The following is a 26982-nucleotide window of genomic DNA, read 5'->3' as shown; positions in this document are numbered from 1 at the left end:
GAAACCCTGAGCAAAAAGGAGGATGTAATTTTTATTTTACACTTATTGCAGCATTATTTCTGGTATTTATTTGCTATATCGACTAATAAAGGAATATGTGAAAAACAGATGTTAAAATAAAACTGGGCATTTTTTCCATTTGCAGCTTATTTGAAAATCTAGAGAAAAGAGTTCTGCCCCATCAGCTTCAGAAATAGATGTTTAACATGGTAGAGAACAAGCCGAGCCTGAGTTACCCAAGACAACCAATTCCTTTAGCAGAAAGAGTGTCTTCTGTCATCAAAAAGAGCCATCTGGAAGAGCGCTGGCTCCCTGCCAAGAACAACCCTTTAACAACTGCTTGTCGTGCACTTTAAGTAATAATGTTCATAACGGCACAACCTGGAGTGTTGGTAAAGGTCCTATTGGAGGAGCAACGTATTCCTCCTCCCGCAGTAACCGCAAAAGGATGTTCTTCTTATTCTTTGGCCAGTTATAAATGTGAGTGTTCTGCAGCCAGGTAGGCACGTGTTCCTGAAAAACAAGGAAAAAAAAGCAAAATCCCATAAATCCTCCTGAATCTGTACCAGAGCCTTGCAGATTCCATCAGAGCCTGCCAAGCAAGATTTCATTTTGTCTGTTCTAGGCACTTCCCGTAACAACAAGAAATTTTAATTTGGCTTCAGAATTGTATTTGGGTTCCTAAATAAATGAACTTGGTGTGATCTCACAGCTTGCCTGTCTCTCTTTCTTTTCTGCCATCATGTTGGCTAATTTCACCACGTTCCAAAGGGATTCTGATCTCAGTGACAGGCATCTAAAGGCTTGTGAAAATAAACATTGAGAAGAGGAGGGAGACATTTCAGTGCCCCTACGAGGGAAAGGCTGCCACCTTAGTAGCTGCTGAAGGATCCAGACATGTTCAGCCTTGAGAGGAGAATCGATAGGGAAAGAGCAGGACCACAGGGGAGCAGTTCTCATCCCGGTAGCCTTCTCCTCCCTCCCCTTGCACCTTCCTTCACCAAGCGTGGTGTTTCCTGGCCACCTCCTAAGCAGGAGGCTGAGGCCATTGCTGAGCTCGAGGAGAGGCTAATGCATCTCCAGATTAGCAGGGTCAAACCTCCACCACTCCCCGCAATCTGGGAAAGATGCAGCCTTTCAGAAGGGCTGGCTAATGCCCATTAACATAATGAAGATGGGACCGCCATGGCCCTGGACCGCGATAGCAGGCTGATGGAAAGGAGCCTGCTCAGACCCCATGTTCCCATGTCTCCACAGCCTTGGGAGGTTTCCGTATGGACAGCCTGCATGTGTAGGGGTGAAAGGCTATATTCATACCACTAATTAAAAGAGGGTCAAAGACTGATCCTTGACCAAAACCAGCTCATGTCCACTGTGGAGGTGGAGATTTCTTTTTGGAGCAGTGTTGTTGGAGACACCAGAACACAGCCAAAGTGAGACAGCAGGTAAATAAGAGGTCCCTGGACCTCTTATTTAGCAGGGCAGTATTTTCCCAAGGTGCCCCCTGTTAGGAACAGCACAGTCCCTGTCAAGCCAGCGGAGCTAGCTCCAAGAGGACAGAGCAAAAAAGCTGCTGGAGTGCACCGCGCCTCTGGCGTCTCGCCAGGGGATGCCCTGGCACGAGCAGCGCATGTCCTGCCTGCCAGCAAACAACCTCGCTGCAGTCCAAATCTTTCATTCCCAAGCCTCATGCTTCTCAAATTGGCTGTCTTTTCCTGGGGCTGTATGGCTGTAGGAACCAGGCATCGTCATTTCCACTGCTTAGGGAGCAATTTGCGTTAATTGGTGCGACCACTTTGTTAGATCTACAGGATTTATGTATAAGAAGGAGGTAAGTGACCCAGGCACCTACAGACCCATTAGTCCGACCTCACATAGGCTTCTGAACAAGGGGCTTGGTGAGTGGCAGAGGTATCTATCAAGCCTGGCCTTCTGCTTTCTCCAGTGGCCAAGAAGGCATAGGCTTTGGTGAATGGTCTCCCCAAAATGGAGGTTTTAAAATGTTGCTCTTCCAGGTGGATATCCCAACAAGGGTAAGATCCCGCAGCACTCGCTTTGGGAGGAGCACGAATAAGATTTCTTGCCTCCACCTGCAAGTCTGTTTTTGCATAGGAAGGGATTTTAATCTTTTTGAACTTTACTCCTTTGACAAAGCTGCGTGAAATTGGCCAAGAGACTCAAATGTTACCGGGAGAAAGAAAGATAACTATGTTTACATGAACGTGCACACCCTTATTACCTAAAATTTGTTTCTTCGCTAAATCTTGTGAAGAGCCGTAGAAGGAAATGCAATAAAATACAGCATGGGTTTACCAAATGAGCCCTCTCTCTGTCTTCGATAAGAGACTACATTTTTTGGAGGAAGGAAATGCAGTAGACCTAGTCGGTCTGGGCTTCAGCAAAGCATTTGATACAGGTCCACATGGGAAATCATTAGTTAAGCTTGAAAAGATGGAAATTAGTGTGAGAAACGTATAGCAGGTAAGAAACCAGCAAGTGGGGATACAATGAGAGAGGCACTATCCATCCAGAGACAGGCTCTGGGCCTTTCTTCCAGAACTGCTCCTGCGGCCAATTTCAGTTAATACCCTCCATAATGGACTCAGTGCAAAAAGCACCTGCACACTAATCAACTCTGGCAATAATTTTAACTTGAGAGAGGCGTGTAGGGGTAACTATAGCTGCTATTTTGATCCAGAAGGAGAGCAGAGAAAGTGAGAAGGGGGCTTTTCCTTGCCATGCGACACTGGCTGTCATTGGGGGTGGGAGTAATGGGAAAATGGTTACTGCCCTTTTAATTTTTTTTATTCGGCTGTCTATCTGTAAGCTGAGAGGAAATTCTCTCTATGCCACAGAGAGAGTATTTGATAACTTTGAGGAGCAAACTGGTAGGAAGAGGGCAGAGCGTATTAGTGCAGGGGGCAGGGCTGTGCCTTCGGGGCCGTGTCGGTGGAGCATGGTTTGAGCTCTCCCGGCTGCACCGGCACCAACCCTGCTCACCTCACCCCTCTGGCTGCCCCTGCTCTGCCAGAGGGAGCTGCCAGTGTGAGGCAATCATGGCTTAACGCTTGGGTCATCGGGTGACCAGATCAGGAGGACACATTTCTGTGGACTGGCTCGATGCAAGCCTTGAACCAGGACGGCCCAGGTTTCCTTTAGCAGTGTACGATGGGAAGCTGGAAATGCCAGTTCCACCTTAACTGCATGTTGTGTTTTTTCCCCTCATTATTTAATTTCCTAATGAAGACTCTTTGGATCACATAGATCCCTTCCTGTTGGAGGTCACCTAACTTTCACATACCAGCAGTGCTTTATGATGTGCTTCATATGAGATTAACTCATCTAACAGCCATACCCCCAATGAAACCTTCCAAACCTTGCTCCCCTGCTCTTTTCCACTGCCAGCTGCAGTAGTACTTGAACATGTAAAGGACAGTATAAAAAAGACAAAATGAAAGTAGTTTGCCGGCCAACATCATCCAATTGTACATATACGTGGTGTTTTTCAGGTACCTCACCTCCTCTGACTGCCCGCAGACTTCCTTACTGCAACTTGTTCAGGCTCTAGCGCGCTCCTTCCACCCATGATGTCCTCAGTTATATTATTAACTAGTTAGATGAAGGTAGATGATGTACCAAAGAAATGTGTGAAGAAAGAGAGCAAAGCTTAACAGCAGTAGAAGATACTGATCTGCATAATGTAGATGAGAAAGACACCTCTCAAAGAGCTGAAGGGAGATGTGGACTCCAGAGGAAGGGCAGGAAGGCTGCCTGGAGCCTGATGCTTTGGTAAGAGCAGCTGAATAAACCAACCCTGGAAATTCCTTATAGATCACTGTCTGAGCGCCTCACTGCTATATGCTAAACAGTCTTTTGATTCAGCCAAAATTAACCGAAGTTTATTGTTCTTGTGTCTGCCTCAAGGTCCAAAGGCGGCTTTAGCGCCTGCTGGGCCACTTCTCTCTGCAATGCTTGAGGGGCCAAGTGGCTGCAGGCTATGTGGTCTGGTTGGGTGGCAGGTGCTCAAGGAGCCCCCAAAGTCAGGAGCAGCCCTGCCCTTTCCCCCCAGATCAAGCTGCAAAGACTGACTGAAAATGCTGACCGGTTCACTGCCTTTGGTCTGCCCAGTCCCCACCAGTGCTGTCTGCCAGCTTTTCGCACGTAAGGCAAGTACCAGACCGAGATCATTCAGGAAGGGAGCTGAATGACACGAACTACCAGAGGTACTGTTCATTCCAAAGGACCTCACATATTTTATAAACCCAGGGACAGTTTTCAAATTTCTGAGCTTATATTAAGTCAGTGCCTAAATAAAGAACTTGATCACACTCAAATCCACAAGTGCCGTGGGACTTCACGGCCCTGCGATCATCGGTACCATTGTTTAAATCTTATGTTCCAAAATTTGGGCACCCAAATAAATATAAAGAATCTTTCCATATTTTTCCAAAATGCAGCTGTACCTAGGTGTAATATGACAGCTACCCAACAGTGCACACGGCATTTAGTGACAAAAAGCGAACATGAATCCAATATATCCATTCTAAGTTTGAGGAACAATGCAATTTCTCAACTATAACTGAAGCCGTTTAACTTTTCCGGCCTTGTAAAAATTCACGATATTCTCTCAGAGTGAGGAAGAAAGGTATGGGAATCTGTTGCATTACTTATTTCTTATTCTCAAATGAATCTTCAAAACCAATAAGGAGGGCAGATGAAATTGCAAGTCCTAAAAAACCTTATAGTTTGCCTTTGATGGGCCCATCAAAGTTCAAGCAATGGCCTAGTACTTTAATATTTATTATCCTCTTTATTTTTATATTCACAACCCACCCTCTTCCAGATCCTCACTTCACATCAGTCATAAATCTCTCCCATCTCACTCATCGGCATTACATCTGGATAAAATTATAAAAGGTTTAATATAAAAAGCATGCTTGCTGGATAGATTGTCTTTCTCCATTTGAATTCTTTCAATGCTCAAGACAATTTAAGTTTTAGTTACACATTCATCATCAGAAATACATTTATGCACTGATTTATATTGTGGATGCAATGTTTTTTATTTGTATGTACATAAAACTATAAACTCTTCATGTAAAACGTAGCTTTGGAATATTACTAGTGGGATATTAAGAATCAAGAAGTCGAGGGTTTGGGTTTTAAGATTTCATCTGGTGCATTGTGATCAAAATAATATGTGCTTAATCGTGCGACAAGTACATATGCATGTTTGTATGTTACCTTTTTGGCATTTGGGAAAAGCACAGGGATGAATCTGAAGTTCATACTTCCTTGTTGTATAAACTCGATCTGCATCTAGAATAGAACAAATTGCCAGACTTACTGTAAAGACATGTTAATTTTTCTTCACATGCGTCTGAATCCTAAGCGTAAAAACGTTTGTTGCTTACTTAAACTGCTCTTCTGTTAAGTGATTTGGTCTGTTGCTGGTGGACTCGGTATTGTTTTGTTTGGCCACTTAATCTGATTCTTCATTATTACAGAAAGGATACAGGAAAGATCTGTCAATGTTTCTTGAGCATTTAGTTCTGTGCTGTGAAATAATTGTGGGTTTAGCTGCAGTTGCAATCCCATGAAATCCATCTAGAACTGACAAAGCTTGACTTGACTAAGGCCCCTGTCCAGTCTCCAACAGGGTGAAAGATTTCAGCTGGAGGCCAGCGCCATGTCCAAGCGAGGACCCAGCCGGTTCCCCGTGTCCCAGCTCCGTGTCTGAGCTGGGACCCAGCCTGTCCCCTGGGTCCCCGGACACAGGCGTCCCGGGGGTGGTAAGGACAGCAAAGCATTGCTCAGAGCTCATCTGTTGGTGGCAGCTTCTGAGAATTTTGACTGCAGGATCAAACTGGGGGATCACACGGGCTATAGGGTGAGAAAGACAGCAAGCTGCAAACTGAGGGAGAAAGGATGGGTTTCACGGCTCTGTGGGCTCTTCTGGGCGAAACGTCTGCCCTGTAACAGACTGCAGAGCTGGGCGTCTGTGACCCCCACTGGTCCCCTGCCACCCTGCACCCACCCCTTTGCAGCTCTGCCCTTCGCTTTGCAATTCCACCTTTCAGCCAGCTTTACTGCTGCCTGAAAAAAGACCTCAGTTACAGGATGGCAGAAGCGATAGGGGCTGGTTTACAGGGAGGAAGGTCAGGCAGTGTTAGATAAGATTATGCTCAGGGCTATACGACAGGGCAACAAGGGCTCAAGAAGGTGAGGGAGGGAAAAAAACATAGAACAATAAAGAATATGGAGGAAAAAGATGAGCATGTTTAATAGGATTTTTCTTCCTTGAACCTCTTAGCAGATGTTAATGAGCATACGGAGCTGATGAGAGGGAGGATTAATGAATTCCAAAGGGGGGTGTTTAACTATGGGGATTAGGGAAAACAAAGCAAAGAACCTGCCATTTGGAGACAGATTTGCCTTTTGAGAAGAAGAGACAGAGTCTTTGTAAAACAGCAAATGCATGTCCTTGCTTACCATCCTGTGGATGTATTTAGTATGTAAGCCGTGTTCATCCCTGTCCAGCTGGGATTCAGCCCCTTCCACATCCTGTTTGTATTTTGGACTGATTGCTATGATTATCATCACCGTCTTCTGTTAGGGAGAAAAGCACTTTTATGAAATTGGGAAACGCAGCGTGTTTGGTAGAGGCAGATCGGAAATCTGCCAGTTTGTGTTTTAAGTGATCTTTATGTTCTTGGCAAACACGAGAGGATCTCATTCATTCTGGCAGGAAATACAGGAGAACTCGTACACTCGTTCTCCTCATTATTTCTCGAGATCTCATAATATAGAAAATCTAAATGTCAAGAGATATATTAGCAGCAGCTACCAGTTTACAGTTGGAATCCCTGTAATAAAAAGCTACTTTTTATCAGTGTAGCGTGTCTATGTACACACACAGGAAAGTTTTATCTTCAAATTCAGACCTAAGTGTTTTGCAACAGCTTACGTAAAAGTGCATCTATTTAACCATCTATGTCTTTTTATACATAAAGCCACTAAAGGCAGTTGTCTGCGGAGGCTACATCTAGCGCTCTCGGCAACGGAAACAGCAGCTTTCCTTGCTGAGCTCCTTAGCGGCAAGGTGTGCAGAGAGGTGGGCTGTTGCGGACAGCCTGGGCAGGTTTAGGGGTACCCAGCCGCTCTGCCCCACCTTGCTGCAGTGGGCTGAAGGCAACGCTCCTCGCCATGCTGGGAGAGCCCAGACCCTGCCTGTGACCTGCTTAATCCCAGGCCCCCACTGAGCTCAGATTTCCACAGAGGGGCCATCCTTCATATCTGGGAAACGTCTCTCCTCCTTAATGGTGGGCCAGCGAAGAGGCTCAGCAGATGTGAAGCCTCCTTACTTGTGTTTACCTAGGGCCTGTCTTTTATCCCCGCCACATCAGGCTGTGTAAGGCTTCCAAGTCTGTGGCTCATAGTCAGCCTGGCACCTAATTAACTCTTTCCTTCTGTGCAATATCAAGGGAATTTGCCCCACCACGGGGTCAAATACGGTAAGGAGCCATTATCCCGTACACTGGCTTAACATATTCCAGAATTACATTTGCTTGTGCCTGACATGCATGTAAGCATTAACAGATGTTGAGGGTTTGCAGACATGCCCGGCTGCACACATCCCCCTGCTTGTGTCCAAGCAGTCCCTTCTTCTTCACACGTGTAAAGGTTTTGAAGTCAGAAACTGCCTCTACAGTCAATGGAGGAAAACAGACATTTCTGGGGCAGGCAGTCAGAGAAGGATCCTCATGTGGAGAGGGGGAATTGCCCGCTGCACATACTGGTCTCTCCTACTGACTCTGCAGGAGTCCCAAGGGAGATCTGCCAGTTTGTATTTTAAGTGATAATGGCGTTCTTGGCAAAAGCAAATTCACCCTGGCTTCTAGTTTCAGTACCTCCATCACACACGGTGAGCCCAAGCCTAATTTGTCCTGATGAAAGCCCCAAAGGGCACGACTGCATTGCCGCAGCAGAGGCCCCAGGCTGGCTCTGCATGCAGTAGTACCATGTCTGCACGATAGTGCACATGAGATAAGTTGTCCCGCTGGCCACCTTTAGGAAACCTGTGTAGTGCTATCTCAGATGGTTGAGCTTCCTTGCTCAGGTAGGGGAGAACCCACCACTTTGTCATCCCGTTCCTCAGCCATGGAGATCTGCCCAGGGTGAGTCAGAGGCCCAGGGGCTACCCAGCAAGGCACAAATCAAAGGAAGCCACCCCAAGATGGCACGTGTCGAGTGACAGAATTGCCAGTTTGTGTCCAGCTGTGCCTGTATAAAGGGACCACTTGGCTTGATCCTAAAGGAGATGTGCACTCACTGCTCAGCTGAACTTCAGAGGAAGTTGTTGCTGCCGGGGACTGCACTGGCAGCAGTATGAATCTCTGTTTTACTGCTTAGATATATACAAAGTGATGAGAGCAAATCTATCATTCGACTAACAGAATACCAATTTCCAGTTTACATATAGGACAGTTTATCCAGAAGAACCCTTCAGTGTTTTAGACAGGAACATAAAACCTACAGGTGAGAAGCAGGATGAACATTAGCCACTACTATGCAGCCTGGGATGAAATACAGCTATCATTTTAACCAAGCATAGCTAAACCCCACTATTTAAAAATGAGATGGAGGAACAACTTGTCCAATGGCAGCTTCAGTCTGAGTGTAACAGCCAGCATTGGAATTTGGCAGGAATGCCAGGATTAGCACTTCATTTCTTTAAGAAAGAGCTTTGGGGCCATAAGATGCAGAAGTGAGTGAGACCTGCCTATGCTCTTGCTGCAAGGCCTCTGCCATTTCTGTAGGGGCAGGGAAGACGATAGCAGGGTCTTGCATTTTGATTCTGCTCCTGTTGCTATTAGAATAATTTGACCATTTTCCTCAGGTCACCTCTGCTGTGAACAAGGTTAAATTGCCTTTACATACATCACCTAGGTAGCGCTCCATCCACTTAATGATGTCAATACCTCGTACCGTGTCCTCAAATATATCAATCTGCAAGAGAATGAAAGTCTGTGGTGAGCATCCTTTCACCTGTCCTCCCCATTTGGTGGCTCTGAGAAGGAGCCTGCTCTTTTCCTTAGTTTCTAACAGGCACGCTTAATTCCCTTAGGAAAGAAACATCATACACACGTGTGCATGCACAACTTCTCCCCTTTCCCTGCCGTCCAGAGTCGAGCTGGATGGGCACCGAGGCAGGTGGAGGGGGGCTGCTGCAGGCACACCACTGGGCTCCCGCTCAGCCGGCCATTCGACCAGCCGCCCTGCCCTGCCAGCTCCCAACTCCCAGGCATTTTTGCTCATCGGAACAAGAAACAACCACTGACGTCTATCTAAATGTTAGATATTCAACATTTGCTAACTGGCTTTTTTGCCTCTAACCACCTCAAGAAGGTGGATGGCTGCTCACCTTCTCTATCTGTATAGCTGCAAATGTCCACTATTTTCTAGCTGCAAGAGTATATACTGAATGTCAAGTTTTAGCTTCGTATTGAACTAAATTTTCAGAGTTTGGGGTGGGAAGTCAGACAGGTCACTGATACGGGATGCAGTAACCCAGACTTCAGCAACAGCAGAGAGGCGGAGGACTTCATAGGCCTGAATGCGACCAACACTGCTCACTTCCCTGCATTCTCAGTAAGCCCGGAAACTGGCCATCAGTGACCATTATCAATGAAGTATTAACTTCTCCAGGTTTTTGACAGAAGAGTCTTGTTCTGCTCTCAAGTCTTTCTTTTGCCCTTTTTGAAAGTGGAGAACATATTTGTTTCCCTGCTTTGGGGCCATTTTGCTATATATATTATTCTGCAGCACGCCCCAAGAATTGCCTGTCTAGCAAAGGTGCTATTAATGAGCCTTCTGCTCTGTACCTCTATGGTGCCCAAAGCTTTCTTATGAATTGGTCATAGTACAGAACTGCTGGAGAGAAGTATAATTGCAGTCTCTGGAAAAAATCTTTTGATTCATGAAAATAAATAAGTGTGTGCAAAGCCCCCCACTGAGTTTCATTCCGTTTAATGATAGTCACTTGCTTAAATGCTTTCCTGAATTGAAGCCAGAGTGAAGGTTGAGGGGTCAGATAGCATATGCACTTGAAATAAGAAAATATGAATCAAGATTTTGATGAACACCAAATCCTAGAGGCTCTGTGGATGGTTCCCTTAGAGAGGGCCGTTATGATAAAGCAAACTCACAAGAAGTTAAATGAAAATCTGGATGGCTTATGGGATTAGACAGTAGGACACAGATTTTTTCAGGCCAGTGATTTTAGAATCTCTTTTAAAAGTGTAACAAAGTAAATGAAACCATGAGATGGGCCGTTTCATTAAGCTGTGTGAAATACACTGATTTTAGATCATTTTTAGCAAAAAGGTATTCACATCTGAAGAACGAAAAATGTAATAGCATTGCAGAAAAAAAGCTGGGATGGGATGAACATGAAAATTGACCTTTTTTAATATTGATATTACAGATCAAATATGAGACAATGTTAACGGAATAGCTCAGAAAACCTCATGCTATTCCCCATATGGTATCTGGTGTCACTAAATGGAATTTTCCAGGGTCATTATTAAAACACATTTTAAAGCATAAAATTCAGTTAAAATATGAGCAAATGAAAAGGCAAATCATTTAGGTTACAACTTTCAAAGCCAAGGCTAGTTCATTCTATTTGTATCTTCTTTAACCTACAAAATGCGATGATACACAGAAAAACATTTAAATGGACTGTGTATCGTCTCTGCTTTTTTAAAAAATGTCTCTTTTCTCCCCTGGTTGAAAGTCATTTTCTCCGGAAGGAATACTTACGGCAGTTTGAAATCCATTTACAACCAGGAAGTTCACAAATTTCATAACCTCCACCGCTGTGTCCACCGAATAGGTTATAAAGACCTTGCCTAGGAGAGAGAGTCTGTGTGAACATGCGATGCATTAAAATATGCCATTGGGAGGGTGAGACTTTCACAGCCCTCCTTTTCCACCACGCTGCGGGTTCTGCCCACCTGCATCTCTTCGGATTATTTACAAAACGGATGCGGGATAGCGCAGTGGCTTGGTGTTGAACTCAACCCTCCCATCCAGAAACCTTGGTCTAGATTTAAGCTCCTACTGCCTTGCCGCTGGCAAGCGCCCCTGTGGAAGCTGGAGAGGGTAACATCACTCTGCCGCTCGCCTTGCCCTGCTGCCAGAGCTGCTTCTTCCCCAGCCCTCTGGCGTACGTGAGGCTGGGCCCTCACCCAGGGCTCGTGCCACCTGCACCGGCTGCAACCAGCACAGCTTTACGCCAGACCTCGTTGATCTGACTGAGAGCCGGAGGAGACCTTACGCGTGCTGCGCTGCCTCACCTTATAACAGCATAAACCCCCTGTGCAGGCAGGATGGATGGCTGATGACAGCAATGTCTTCAGCTGCCCCTGCCATCATGGAAGGAGTTTTCTTACTAATTAAAGAATTATGGATTTGCAGTTTGGCGTAAACCAGCTGGCTAATCTAATCCAGCTGTGCGCGTATCACAAATGACACAATTTTATCCAGCAATTCCTGTACCTAGGACACACTAACTGATAAATTAGGGTTTATCCGCGAGTGGTATCCGGTGTCATAACTCACTCCTACAGGCCAGAGAGATGCAACGCTCTGGATTTGAAAGCTGATGCACAAAATGAAGAACAAAGGAAAAATCGAAACCTCAGGTGGAGGGTTCTTAGCAGTGGTATATCTCACCTGCTAGCCAGCACGGCATTAAGGAGGAAGCCAGTTTCCAAAACGTGACTTTCCCGTAAGAGTTGAAGGGTGAAAGCGTTTCAGGGGCTGGCAGCAGGGGAAGCACCTCAGCCAGCGCCTGTGCCACCCTCAGCCCTCACCCTGGGCTCCTGGCCCAAAGTCCTCTCCACTCACCAGGTCAGGGAGAAACTGAGGTGGAGACTCGACATTTTTGTCTGGTTTGGGACAGCCAGAAACACTTTATCCTTAGGGCTTTGTTTGTTATTAGTCTTTTACTGTAAGCTTCAGTGCCTCCTGCCTCAAAGGGACATCCTGTTTAGCAAGAAGTCATGAAAACAATCTAAACGGTATTTGTTTTTTGTAAACAAAATAACAAGAAATTAATGACAATTATGTTTTCAGGATTCAAGGGGATAATTCCATCCCACCAAACACGAATGCTCACACCCTACAGATGTGATGACACTCAGTATTTTCTTTTCTTGTTGTCTTTGTGTCTTAATGTTGTTCCCTCTGCCTTCTGTCCCCCGGAGCTTTCCCACCTAAAGCTGTCAGACTGTGCTGTAAAATCTTGCACAGAACAAATTTGCTAACCACTTACGCAACTCCTCCGGCAAATTGCTGGTTCTCAGCGTTCCCTTGGCTGCAGGGTTACTGAGAGGTCTCGGGACAGCAGCTGGAGATGGAAAATTGTCAGAAGGACAACAGCATGCTTCATCTGGGCCACATGCCTTGGGGGGAAGCTGACCGTTAGGTAGCTGGTTGTATAGCTGGTTTCTACGAAGAAAAGCAAGTGAGGATTTAAAAAATACTTCTTTTCAGGCAAAATGAAGATTTTTTTTCTTCTAATAACACACTAAGAACTTTATCTGCATATTAGCTAGGAAAAGTTCTTGTAGAAATGCTTGGCTCAGCATTTGTACTTAGTTATTACAGCATCTTTTGAACGGATACCTTGGTGACAGCCTACCACAAGACGCAGGTTATTGCAGAAGCAACGTTAGCCACAGGAAGTAAATGCACCTCGTAACTGTAAGCTGTTCTGTTTGCAATTAGCAGAAGCAAAGGCTGTTTCTGAGTGAGAAATAATGCCGTGCTCTGGATGTTGTTATGCCCGTACGGGAGCAAGGTGGCACTTGGGTAACCTCTTCCCAGTATCTAAAGGGTGCTTCATGGCACCTCGGGTGCTCTCAGGATGTCCCGTCCAGCACAGGAGGCACAGCGCAAGGCGGGGACTGGGAAAAATGGGGGTACAGGGCACTCCAGCTCCAGCTCTGTCACAGCTTGGAGGATCTCCAGTTTTGGACAAGACTCAAAGTTTTGCTGAAGGGAACAAAGTTAATTTCTTGACCAGCAACAGGAGACCAAGGAGGATTTCTCATGTTAGGTATCTGCGCTGCAGACCTGCAATAACCTTGCCTAACATCTTCTCCACTGTAACAGAGAGAAAGGGATGATTTTAGGAAGCTTAGCAGTTCTTGTCTACTACACTTTGGTTTTACGGTTTAAGTCAATAAGAAGGGGAACCTATACAGATTTTTACCTAAGGCGTGCTTTGAATCAGCTGGGCTGAATCTGTTGGACGAGCGCTAGGTTTCTCTGAGAGCTTTTCCCCACAGAGCAGTGATGTTTAGTCAATCAAGCCCACTCTCTTTTTTTTCTTTGCCTTCCTTAAATGAATGATGACAGGCTGGTCACAGCATGTTTTCTGTTGTCACATTAAGATTTGGTTTATTCATTTCGGTACAGATGTTTTCTGTTACAAAATACTCTATAGGCAAATATTACCAACATATAACTGCCATTCCTGGAATCAGCATGCAAACACCAGCCACAGGACAGACCTCGTGTATTCTAGATTTCTTTTAGCAGAAGAAAATACCAAGAAAAGCAACACATCCCTCATCAACAGCCACAAAAAACTCCTCTGTGGCTAATTTACAGATCTTCCCAAAACTTCACCTTCTCTAACAAATGCGACAAAAATTAGGGGTCCTTTTTAAAATTTTACTACTGCAAAGGATACCTGCTATTCCTCAGTAATTTTACATTTTTAGACAAACTCTTCAGTGCAATTCTCTCTGCTGCAGGTACTGCCTTATCTTGCTGACACTTTTCTGTCACAGCCCCCAACTTTTCACAGGCCAGAGCAGTGTGGTATTTCAGTCTCTTGCCCTCTTTTGTCCTGCCTGTTCTCCCAGTTTTCTGCCAAGACCATGTCACGTAAGTGGACATTTTCAAACACAGATGTCTGTAAGTTTAGCACCTCTAAAAGTATGGTGGCAATTAAATAAAAATTGTCTGATTTCAGGTGTCCTCAATACCTGAAGCTTCAATTTGTCTTCAGGTAGCTGGGTCTGGAGAAAACCCTGCATGGGTAGTATTTCCTATCTGTTAATGACATACTTATAAGGAGGGAGAGATAAGGCCCGGTAAACAAACATTTGAAAACCAGTGAAAAAGCCCTGTATGAAAAGTACTAGGCATGTGGTGCTTTATTACTACATGAAAAATCATAGAAAAGGCTGCAACCTGCAGTGTAGACATATATCAGCGATGGCTGAGATTTTCTCCCTTTTTCGCTGCTCTACAGAAGAGATAAGAAAGAAATCTCTGGAAGCCAATGATTGAGGTGTCCCAGGCCGGTACAGTGTAAAGCTGAAGACCGCAGTGAGCCACCGAATTGACCTTTGCTCTCAAGCAGAAGAGCTCTAAGGTTTCCACTGAAATATTTTTCAGCCCCTCGTCCCTTTAACCTTCAGGCATTTATCTTCCTTAATCCATGCATTTCAGGGTGCGCTGTAACAACATATCAGGTATCCGTATTTGAAGTTCTCTAGGGTAAGGTCAGGCCCCTGCTGGGTGTAAAATAGCAAATAAAGAAAACTACCCAGCACCTCGCACGTACCCCTGCAGCCCGGGCACGCTAATGTTACAAGGCTTCAGAATTATTGGTTGAAAGCCCACAAAATCAGATCAGAGGAGTTTCCACTGCGCACAACCACCCCACCGAGGCGTACTTACGGGAATCGAGGAGGACCAGGGGAGGAGCATGTCCTCTGGGGTGGTCGGTCTCCTGTGCCCTTGGGAGCACGAAGGTTTGAGTAATTTGGGATGACTTGCTGGGCTGGGCGGATAACTCTCATGCAAGGTCCAGGAACAGGAGGAAGCGGTTGCGATGTATGTGCGAAATGTTGGTAAGGAGCTCTGCCATCTGGGAGGGTGAGAAAATAAAGGCAGCAACTATCATTTCAGCCAATACTTTTTTGCCTCAGTTAATGCTTATTCGTTTCCAGCCACGTCCTCCTTCGTGTCTAGGGAAACTGAGCAGTTTGGAGGCATTTGCAGGTATCTCGATCTGAAAGAAGCCAGATTAAGGAACGTTTCACAGTCTGAAGTTTCGTTTTTCCCGTTCACACGCAACATGGTTCAGATCCCCGCCCTGGGCTGGGCTGTTGGGACAACTGACAGTTAAACATTCAGGGCTGCTTTGTCCCTGCGCTTACCATGCCTCAGTGTTTTTTGTCTTTTTTTTTTTTTTTAATTTCTTTTTGGCAATAACTTGCGAAAATGAATCATCCCAACGTTCTCATGAAAGCAGATGCAAAATCCTGGAACAAATCAGTTTGCAACACTAAGGCTAAACAGACTGTGATTATTGTAAATGAAAAGAGAAAAAAATAATCTCTTGGTTTGTTACTTCACCCTGTATGAATTTTCTGCCTAAGTGACCTTTTAAGGCCTTGCTGCTGCTCCCGTTGCCATCCAGGAGGCTGCAAGGGAAGCCCAAAGTGACAATTTTGCTCATGTAATTCTGAAAAATCTTACTGTTCTTGGCCGCACACACGTAATGCTCTTTAATAACTAACGTACAGTGGAACTGTTGGCATAAACTGAAAGAGAAAGCAATGTAAGCTGTTTGTTTCCCAAATGGGGAAAACTATTTTTTTTCCCAGTCTTTCTGCTTGCAGTTTTCATTAGGCAGCAGCTCTGCGCACTTTCAAGCTGCTGTGCGCAGATCAAAGTCCAGCCTGGCAGGGCTTATTAGCGCCGCATGATTACGGTGTTATGAGCTGGCTCTGAAAGCTGCAGTACTCAAACACTCTTCCCCCCCCCCCCCCCAATTGTTTTTTTAAATCCTTTCAGCTATTTTGGGGTCATGCTTTCCTTTTCCTAGCAGCCATGAGGACTAAAATTTTTTTAAAAGAGGGAGGGAAAAAAAAAGAAAGAAAACAAAGCTTTGATGAAATAGTCCAATTCCAGGAGCCAATATTTTAAAAAAAACAAACGACCCCACTGTTGCAAAGAAATTTCTGATGAAATTGTGAGTCGGCAACATCGTATTTGTTGAGATTATTTTAGGAGCTTTTCCTGCTCCCCCTCTTAACTATTTGCAACAGGACAGGGTGAAAGAGGCTGCGGGAACAAAACTGAAAGTAAATATGGTCTGCTCATGGGTTCCTCCTGCCCAGCTCTAGGGAACGTGGCAGGGCTCTAGGAGATTCAGTCTGGTTTACAGGTTTTTAGGCCAATGTTTCACCAGCTTCCCTCGGATCTGTCTGATGCTACAATATTTTAATGGATGCAAGCACTGCCATTCAGAAGCACAGCATGGCCAAGCAAGCGCGCGTGTCCGTACACACCAACAGCTCTCATATATAAATATCTGAAATAACGGTCCCCGGGCACATAGCATTGCTGCGAGGATTTCTTTGACTTCCGAAGCAGTTTTGCTGTTGTATCTCAAATAGCAGGTGTCCGGAGCCAGCCTAGAGCCTATGGGCACAATCCGGGCTATTGCTGTTCCCCGGGAGAGGCGTGTTGCAACACACAAGCTGCAGAGCTTTGTTGTGGGTTGCCACTGCCCAACAATTATCTGAAACGCAAGGAGCTGTCAGGAGGTGATTTACACTGTACCGGGCATGTGAGGAACAGGAGTACAGTTGCCAGCTTCTTGGTCCTGACCAAATCTGCTCCAGCCATCTGAGTTTATTTTATTCTTTTTGCCCTCTGGATATGGTTGAAACGGTAGTGATTTTTCTAAAGAAAGCCTTTCAGAGTTCCTGCTTTAAAACAAAATGGCCTCATTCAGTAAATGTCCTACTTCTCACCATGCCCGCATGTGGAGGAGGTAAATGGAGGTAAATAGTGAGGGGTGTTGTGCAACCAGCTCTTTGGCTGCTTAAAACTGAACTGAAAGGAGAAGGTATGAAAAGAAAAGCAGAGGACGTTTTGCAAATGTTCAGCTGTAGGCACTGATCAAAGTCCATCTGTAGCCCCTTCCCCTTCACAAAGTCCCAAGATCAGTGGTGAAAACTGAGGCTCTGATACCCTCTCTCTTTCCTATACCTAATTATTGTACATTGCTGGAATGACAAAACTCCTTAAACAGATGTAATATAAATGCTGTGGAGTCAACAGAAGGTTAAAAAAAAAAAAAAAAGGGTTATCAGAACAGGCCTACAGCTTTTTATTACAAAGCCAGCCCAAAATGGGTCGGGGTCTCATGAGTCTAATGTAATATAAATTATATTGAAACAACGATATTGCTGTTGAATGTTCAAAGCTCACTTCATAACAGATAAAAATCTCAGAGACTGAAAAGGAATACTAATTAATAGCAGGCTGTAAACTGCATCGTAGTCTCCAAAAGCCAAAACACCCATATTGACGGAGTCACATTAGCGTTCAGTGATACAATCACCAGCAGCTGAGAGGGCTCCATTTTAAGTAATGAGCTTTCATTTCAGCTGACAACAGAAAAAAATGAGGATGATGGATGTCATGCTCTTTTCACATAGAAATAAAACACATGGGTGAGTTTGGTCATAATGCTGGGAGATACTATTTACAGAGATCAAGGGTAACCTCCCATCCTGATTCTGGCAGGAAATTCTCAACTTTGGGGATCCAAGTGGGAGCAAGGAAATCTATGAAAACAACAGGAATTAAGTCGGTATAGGAGGTTGCTGAATGACTGATGCAAGGAGGAAGGAAATGACTAGAATATGAAATAACAGCAGGGAGAAGGCTGTGTATGCTCAGCGTGACCGACAAAGGCTAGTTTCTAGGCAAAATCATTAGCCTTCATTTGATGAGTAACTGCGAGCTCTTTAACTTTTTATCTGGCTCAGAGGTTCTGCATCAGAGAGTCTGGCCGTGTAACCCAAAAACCTGGAAATATAAAACGGACTGCAAATAGATATTTAAAAAGGTTAATAATTGCATGCCGTGCATTGCCATTAAGTACAGTAGGAAAACACCACCTTGGTGAATGATGGCTGTGATACACCCGGAAAACCTCCCATGGGGTGAGCAGTGCTACTCACATGGGCCCTCAGGGTGCTGCTCTGCCAGGCAGTGGTGCCCAAAGCAGCCGTGGGCTTGCGAGGAGGCGTTGGGATGGGGCAAGTGCTGGCACATAGGGCACTGCTGATGCCCAGGCCCAAAAAACTCTCTGGATATCAGTGGTCCCGGGAGGTCCTGGGGGTTCAGCACGGACACCAGTGGCAAGGGGGGCTCCAGGTGCCTGATGCCCATGACGTCTCGTGACTGGGAGTTGTACCCCGTGTCCACGGTCCCCAGCTCTGCTGGGGGTCTGTTTCCTGAGGGCTGCCGTGACTGTGAACTCCCTCGGCTGCTCTCCTCCAGCGAGTCCTTGGGAGTGTCAGACAAGCTCTGCTCTGATTTACTGGAGTTGTGCCCGGTGTCAGCTGAAAGCTGTGGTCTTGGCTGCGTGCCTGGTTTGTCCATAGCTACAAGATGCATCTTGGAGGGAACTACTCCAGCTATTGATTCACTGGGGGAGCAGTAGCGTCCATCTCCATCAGGATCAGTATATTTTGACCACAAGCTGCTGTCCGGCTCTGCAGATGGTGCTGACTGATGACGTGCTGGCGCTCTGCAGAGGCATGACGGATCGGCCACAGGCTGAGGCATTGGAGTGACACACGGTCTCTGGGACTCCTCATCCTCTGTATCCTCTCCAGAAGGCTGCAAAGCCCTTTCCAAGACATGGTCAGGAAATGGGGACCACGGCATGGATTCATCCACTTCAACTGGTATGCTTCGACCCACAAAAGTGCCTGAAAAAGTGGGGGAAGAAACACTGTAGATGGACAGCCATACAGAAAACGCCTGTCGTCAGTTACCACTCAATGACTGTGAGCTGGAATACTGAGGAGTAATATGTATTCTTTATATTTTTATGTTTTTTCTAAAAAGACAGGCAGAAAACAGCAAGAAAGTTCTGGCTGAATTTTGGCAAAGCAAGAAAGTAGAGGGTTAGCTGGAGCGTGGCTAGCACAGAGTTATAATTTGGACTAACCTGACACAGAGGCCATTTCCAAGTTTTGTAGTCGTACTGGAAACAAGAGTCAGCTGCCTTGCTGCAAGGCCAGGATTTTCCAGCAAACTGGAAAACAAGAGAAAGGACTCTTGTGAACATGGTACAGTTTCACACAGGCAATAATCCTAAAATAACTCTATCTCAGAGACTGGAAAAGAAATACCGGTTAGAGATCTGCAAATCGCATTGTGCAAAACAGATGCTTTTATGGAATTTCTGGAACTTACTGTTCCTGCTGAGACTGGAGGGGGGAAAAGCACATGAACTGTCTCTCAGAGGTAATTTCTACATCTGACAAAAGAGCAGGCTGCTTAGGTCTGGAGGTTTGGCTCAGGCATATTTCAGGGAATACAATCACTTGCAATTATTTTACTCTGGACCCTCTAATAATATCTTTACAATGATGCTTCGGATCTAAACTTCACCACACACCTAGCCAAGTAATTTCAACTCCAAAGCTTGTTTCCAATTTTGCTGCTTATTTTATCAAACCACTTCATCCAGCCTATTATCACATGGCTGTTGTTATTTCAAATTATTGAAAATTAAAAGATAATTTAGAGATGTTTTAGTTACTGTTTGGATTTTTTTTCCCTTCCTTTGGAATTGGCTTGGGCTCAAACATCAAAATTATCACTTCCTTTTGGGGGTGCTGTCAGTAAATTTGATCCAGCCAAGTGATCCCTGATGATGGACGCCTCTGTTCCACCTTCACTCGAACGACAGCAGCAGTGATGGGTGAATGCTGAGTGGCCTTCAGGAAGCGCAGCCATCTTCATCCTCTCATACAGGGGTGCATATTAGCTCGCTCCCAGCAAGTTGTCTCTGTTACCGTAGAGTATAGAGAAACGAGGCTGGTGCTCATCATTTCCCCAGCCCTTTTCCTTCTATCACATTGGAGAAGCTAAAATCCCAAGTAGGAGAATTATCAGAGAAGAATGGACTAAGCACTCAAGCAATGGGAATGACAACATTTGGCAACAGAATCTGGCTTGAAAGCCTGGTAAAGAAAGTCAAAATGACAATACGTTTGAGGAGCTTTTAGTGATTCAAGGATTTCTCCCAACTTCAGTCACAGTAGCTTGAACAGAAAGGTCAAATGAAGAACATATTCAAATGGCCACAGTATTAAAAACAGTTCAACAGGATCACAGAAAGGTATAAGGCAGTGTCCCAACCTTTACCCTGGCTCGTACAGCAATTCTGTAAAGCAAATGATATGCCCCGTGCTACAGCGCAAGAGTGAGGCTTTACATTCATGCTGATCAGATCAAATGACATGTATTTCCCCCTGAAAGTACCTCTGGCACAGAAAACTCTGGGTGTAACATTTGCTGGGAAGTAGGATAAAAACTGTGCTTTGCTGCTGGGCTGCAATGTAAATATTCCTCCTCTGTGTAACTTAAAACCCATTGATGCAGAAGATTTACCATATATCCATACATAACCTATGTTATAATAAGCACGTCCACAGGGAGAGTTATCCTGGGATAATTACAGTGGGATAATTACGCTGGTAAATTTTCCCATGTAGGCAAGTCCTCAGAGCCGCTATTAGTTGCACCAACACAGCGAACACGCTGCTGCTCCGACAGCTGCAGCCCCCTGCGTGAGAGCGCTGAGTCTGGTGCCAAACCAGCTCCTTCCCATACAAGCACCCAGGCTTGAAATCCTGACAGTCAGCTCACCACCATCACACATCTCTCCCGGCGGTTTGCATCCCTTTTCCTCTACGCCACGTCACTAACCCCGGCCCTGCTCGCTGAGTCACGGTTCTCTGACAGTCATAACCGATGTGATGGGAAAGGGAAAAACCTCGAGCTCTCATAATCAGCACAGGACCGTGACAGGGACTTGTGTAGCGCTGTCCTATGCGGCGGTGGCAAGACGTCCTTCACCTGGGACCTTTGGTCAGATGGCAGTTTAAATGATGACCGCCCCAAGGTGGTGACTCACCAGGACAGTGCAGTGCAAAGTCAGATTTACAGGAATCAGGGTGTAAACCTGCCAAGTGGTCCCCTGCCAGACTTAGAGAAGCGCCTGCGAAGGTTAGGTGTCAAACTCCCTGCAAGGCATCTGCCTTTTGCTCCTCTCAACAACTTTGTAAACCTGACCCTTGGATCATCTGGCCTCGAAGTGGCCATGCTTCCACTTGTGGATGTCTCTGTCCGTTGGCTCGCAAGCTGAATGAGGTGCACTTGAGCAGCACAAATCATATTGCAAACTCTTATTCCCTCCACTGAGCATCTCCAGTGAACTGGTTCCTTGTGCAAAATTCACATTGGTGTTCACAAAGCGCAAGCTCAGCTGTGGGGTACTGGGGTACAGCTGCACCTCTTTAGCCACACGCATTGTCTGAGCATCCCTCCCATTAGATATAATCCTTAGCAAACACCCAAACGCGGCTTTTCAGAAACAAATTTGCAATGCCTCATACACTAAGACGCTGCTTTGATGGCCTCTGAAGTAGTCAGATCAAAACGCGAGAAAACACTTTGAATTCAGATCCTCTATATTCATCAGCCTTTAGTTTAGCACCGTGACAAGAAGAACAGATTTCTGTGGAGAAACCGAGAACTCGGTCCAGAGCTCAGTGAAGTAAATGGGAATCTCTCTATTGACGTCACTAGGTTTTGGATCGGGTGTCAAATGGGATTTAAAAGTTACTAAATTCCTTCGGAAGCTACAACTTCCAAAGTTTTGGTCTTTTTTTTTTAGTTCCATTCCTAACATCTGTCTCTCTGTGAAACAGATCATGCACAGACTGTGTGACCCTAATGAAAGGCACAACATGGGCAGAAAAAATTCAGACTTGTTTTCTTGAAGTTTGTTATTTAGTGTATTTACTCTGCCTTTTGGAGGAGGGATATTAAGATTTTATTGAACTGTATTGTAAATGATCAGCTGCCAAACTCTTCAAATGGCTTACTTCAAAATAGTTTAAAAAAAGTTTAAAGTCTTTCCTATTAGTTTAGCCCTCTGAAATGATAAACACCTCTTTATCTCTCCAATCAACTTAATATTTAAATGACAGCCTTATTTCCTTCCTGTGTAACATGAGCTAAACATTACGAAAATTACTCCAAATATCTGAGTAAAAATCATTTCGTCAGACAGAAGAGAGACCTGGTTCCATCACTTGTGTTTTTACCTGCAAAAGCTTTTAGTTTTTTTAAATATGATTTTGCTTAAGCCCTGCTGCAGGGTAGCTGAGCAGCGAAAGCTGAGCTTTGATACCCACGCACAGCCCCTGCTCCCGCAGGGCCGAGGTGGGAGGCACCAAGGGGCCGAGGGCTTTGCTATTAAAACAGACACATCGTTAAAAAGGAGGAAAAGTGACTTCATCCTCCTCCTCCCTCAGTAGCTCTGGTTGGAGAGAGAAGCTGTTACAACAGCAGGGCTCTGTCTGTAGAGATGGCTCTGAGGATAAATTAACCCCAGGACACGCTGAACACTTTTTGAGCAATGCTGGCAATGGTATGTGGATGGGAATTCCCGAGAGAAATCCCCACGCTGCTGGAAATGTTACAGATGATTCAGAAACATCCTCCTCCAACAGCAGGGCTTCAGGAGTTTGTTTCTGCTCTGCTGAAGATCCTCGGCTTTTGGAAAAAGACCCAACATTGCGCCCATTATCCTGGTATTTTATGTTGCTTTGTGCTGCAGAGTTTCGTTAGGTTTCCTTTGACTTTTCTAGTTAGCTTATCCTGCGAGTATAGTTATGTATAGGACAGAAAAATCACTCACTTAGGTCTCCCGTGTTGAAGAATTTGGGTAAAGGAATGCTTCAGCATATTGAAATACCCTCAGAAACCTGTAGCCTGATCCCTTTTCTGGCACAGAGACCGCTGGAGAGCCCAGCGAGATCGTGCCCAATCTCATTTCCAAAGACACTGCAGCTTCAAGTCGGATCATGATATTGCCAGAAAGCTTCGAGAATTTAATATCCCCCCTGCCCCTACGACTATGCAGGAGATTACTGATAACCAGCTGGAGCCGTTGCATATATTCCTGCTTATAATAAAGTGAAGAGGCCCTTCCTAAAGGGACAGAGTAGCCAAGCCTGGACTGCTTTCAAAAATGTCGAGGGAACTCCTTAAACCAACCTTTCTCCTTCTCTTCCTTCCTCTGCTCATGCACCCGGTTCTGTAACATGCATTAATTCAGCAAATAACCTCCGCGGGTGGGTGCTCAGTGACCCAAGCTCCTGGGAAGAAACCCCACCCCAGCTCCCTTGTGAGGCTTCCCACACCTGGAGAGGTTCTTCCACTGCTCCTGCCAGGGAGCCGGGAGGGAGGCTGCCCAGACCTCCTGCTCACGGCCGGCCACTGCCGGCGATGGCCGCTCCTGGGAAGCTGCAGGGAGAGCATAAATGAAGGGGAACAAATTCTTCTGCAGATCGGTGGGGATGGGCCTGAGCACCCAAGTTTGAAGCAAGGACCCAACTCCCCTAAAAAATGTCCGACAGAGGCAAGGGGCTGGCCAGGGAGAGGAGGGGTGTTGGGCTCGGGCTCATCCGTGTGGTTTTCTTGCGGATGATTGCAAAATCCATCAGGTATTTCATCTGTTTCCCAACAAGAAGACTTGTCAGGATGCACTGTCCCAAAACACACACTACCCATCTATCTGCTTTTGATTAGAAAACTTCTGTCGTGAAGAAACAGAAGACAGACTCCGCAACAAGAGCATAGCTGCGCTCCCCGTCCCTTCCGCAGAGGGGGAAAATATCTTTGCTCTTTTGATCAAAGTTATATTTGTCTACATTGTTAAAAAATAAAATACTAGAATGAGAAAGAAACCTCACCTTCCTTGGTACACAACACACAAGGGAAGGGGTTTTTATTCACCAGCCATGGCATTTCTGAAATGGCGTCGGTATAGATTAAGGCAAAGCTAAGATCACAAGGGGTGGCGATGGACAGGAATTTCTTGATTTCCAAATAATTCCTGTGTACTTTGGCTGAATCCTTTAAGCTCCCTGGTGCTGCTGATATCCATCTGCAAGATGGGAGTAAGCGGACGCAGAATTTGCAAGCTGCTGTGAGGATGCGCAGGTTGAGACTACAACAAATGCTGTTGCCATGGGGTCAGATAAGCCTAAGTGTGTAAGTACACTTGCCTTAAGTGCAGCTTTCTCTACAGAAACACTAGACCCAACTTTCCTCAAAAAAAACCCAGAGGCAAATCCTTTTAGGAAGAGCAAGTGCAGATGTGGGACCTGTTTTGGGTCTATAACCTAAATAAACACAGCCAAGGAAATCCAAGCTCCAGAGCTTCACACTTCACCATGATGAATTTCATCTGCTGTCATCATGGACGCTTACCCTCTCCCTTGGGTACCCTCCACAGCGAAGACTAAGGCAATGATGTGTCACGTTTCTAGCCCAGATTTTAAGCCCTCTAGGACAGGTAATGTTTATTTTTACAACTTCTGGAAAAAGTAGAAAAAGAATATGAAAACAACATTCCTCTTCCACACTGACTATATGGCTGCTTTTATGTATTTTCTGCAGCCACGGCATGAAAGTCTACATACGCCAGGAGAACAGGAGAACATACTTCTAGCCCTCCCTGCATGGCAAACATCACGTTCCCTTTTGCAGCACTAATGTTGCTTCACTGGGCAATCCGTGGTGCAAAGGCTAGCATAGACCTGATATTTTTTGCCTCTTTAGTGCAGACTTCGATATGCATTTAACAGGAATGCTAGGCAATAAGTAGGAAGAAACTAGAAGTGCGGCAGCCTCAAGCGGCACCCAAACAGGCAGCTCGCATATAGGCAGCATTCCCTGCCAGTTTTCTAATATTTGTGAAATATGAAAATGTCTGCAATGATCTTAGGTATCCTTAAAAATGTGTTTGTTTTCCAGAGATTACTTCCCACCCATTTCCGATGCTGATAAAACTCCCATAGGCACTGAATAGTCCCCAAATTGGGATATCCCACGGCCCTGGTACATCTGAAAATCCTGGCACAAAATTGGGGCTAGCTGAGTGGGGTTGGACAGGGCGACCACCCCGAGAGGCGTAAATCTCCCCAGCCTGCTTTCCTATAGCTTCGTGCCTTACGTTGGAGCCTCCAGTTCCTAATAAGGGAAAACCTCTGGCATTTTGTGGGGCTGTCGTATCCCTTGTCCATAACCGCTCTCCCTGCTCGGCAGCACGAGGGCTGCGGGGCACGTGGGCGGTGGGAGGGTGCAGGCAAGCCTGGGGGACCTGATGCGTCTCCCTCAGCTGGCGTGAGAACAGCCTCGCTCACTTGCTTTCATGAAACGTGCAGAAATGTATGTGTCTTTCAGACGTGTACCCTCTGCCAAACTTCAAAAGCCACTGCTGGGGGTGGAGGGCACTGACAGACACGAACACCATAATTGCACATGCCGTGTTTCCTGCCTTAGAAAGACAAAAAGAAAACCCAACCCCATAAAAAAAAAAAAAAATACAGCACGCTTCAAGACATTGCTGGTGCTCAGCAAGAGCAAGCCCGACCTCAGAGGCTGACGGCATCACAGGCAGCAGCACAACCGGCAGATGCTCGCCAGCAGCCGGCGGCATTGGTGAGCGCTCGCCGTCCTGCTGCCTGTGCCCCTCATACCCCCGTCTTCATCATCAGGGCTCACAGCCCCGTCCGGTGGTTGCGGGGCATTGCTGCCCACCCGAGATGGCACAGACAAGGCCAGGCCAGGACCTGAACCCGCCCAGGGGTTGCAGGAACTGGGAATTCCTGGTCTGGCGGTTGCCGGCAGCGGTTGAGGACCAGTAAGCCCAGATCTGCTGTTCTCGTTGCCCAGCTAATGCTAGCCCTATGAAACCCGTGTCCTGGAACAATCAGTTACTGTGGACTGGGAGCGGGTTTTATACGGCTGATTTTATTCTAATTAAAAAGAAATACTACCAGCTTGCTCCCACTGTTTCCATACCAACGTCATGGAGAATGGTGCAAATGAGGTCTATGATCCTGTTTTCTTCACGCTTTCCAGCCACCTCTCCCTCGCCAGGTCCATGGACCTGTCCTATGCAGCCTTGAGCAATGCTGCAGGGGGAGGAGAGGAGAGGAGAGGAGAGGAGAGGAGAGGAGAGGAGAGGAGAGGAGAGGAGAGGAGAGGAGAGGAGAGGAGAGGAGAGGAGAGGAGAGGAGAGGAGAGGAGAGGAGAGGAGAGGAGAGGAGGGGAGGGCAAGGGCCATCGGCCAACAAGGCACCTTGAGCTTGCACAGCCGTGCAGGGCGGGAATGGGATCAGGCCTGGCTGCCAGGCATTGCCAGGCAGCTACGTAAATAGGCAGGACAACATTTCGACACCAGGCGTGTCCGTTCCCAGTGTTTACCCCAAACCCCTCCTGATTTAAAAAAAAAAACAAAACAGCAAAACTGCAGTGAAATGGCTGAAACATGTTGTAACCATCTGTGAAACTCAGGCTATCATTACACGAGAGGAGGGGGGGAAAGGGAGTGAGACAACAATTTGAGGGGAAAAAAACCCCACCGAGAGCCAGAAGTGGGTCAACAGCTAATTGCAAACAGGGACCAAGAAAGGCAGCATCTCTACATCTCGTCTTACCTTGTGGGCGAGGGAGGTTCGCGCTGAGGTGACCGAGGAAAGCGAGCGGGCTGGCCTGCCTCCTGCGCACCCCGTCGCTCTCTTGGCGTGCCTGGGTCTCCTTCCTCAGGCCGGCCGGGCTTTTTTTTTTTTTCCCCTTCCTTTTACGACACCCTCCCTGCCTCTCCCAGGTAAGCGGCAGAACTGGCTCTGCAGCAGGAAGTGGAAGAAGCAGGCACGGCACGGCACGGCACGGCACGGCACGGCACGACGTGGCGGCGGCGGCGGTGGGAGAGCCTCCGTGGGGGAGTGACACTTTGAAGCTTAAAACTCTCTCGCAATGCCTGCGTGCGGCTCG

The 26982-nt window shown here is 46.3% G+C and overlaps 1 protein-coding gene across 2 annotated transcripts; it reads right to left on the bottom strand.

The window, feature by feature from the left end:
- Nucleotides 1-26858, bottom strand: TRAF3IP2 (TRAF3 interacting protein 2). Of its 2 annotated transcripts, XM_082305579.1 has the most exons (10): nt 26646-26858; nt 19067-19153; nt 18069-18824; nt 14764-14953; nt 12341-12516; nt 10825-10913; nt 8941-9009; nt 6493-6609; nt 5245-5319; nt 1-513 (listed from the first exon to the last, which is right to left on the bottom strand). In XM_082305579.1, the coding sequence occupies exons 2-10, from the start codon at nt 19080-19082 to the stop codon at nt 367-369; spliced, it is 1635 nt and encodes a 544-aa protein (XP_082161705.1). In that variant the 5' UTR covers nt 19083-19153; nt 26646-26858; the 3' UTR covers nt 1-366. The 2 variants fall into 2 exon arrangements, with proteins under 2 accessions (XP_082161705.1, XP_082161706.1); XM_082305580.1 differs by lacking the exon at nt 5245-5319.
- Between the last annotated feature and the right edge of the window lie 124 nt (nt 26859-26982).

Source organism: Platalea leucorodia (assembly GCF_965183815.1).
Source record: "Platalea leucorodia genome assembly, chromosome: 3".
In the NCBI taxonomy this organism is placed as follows: domain Eukaryota; kingdom Metazoa; phylum Chordata; class Aves; order Pelecaniformes; family Threskiornithidae; genus Platalea; species Platalea leucorodia.
The sequence above is the reverse complement of the archived record's forward strand: the minus strand, read 5'-3'. Positions and strand labels throughout refer to the sequence as shown.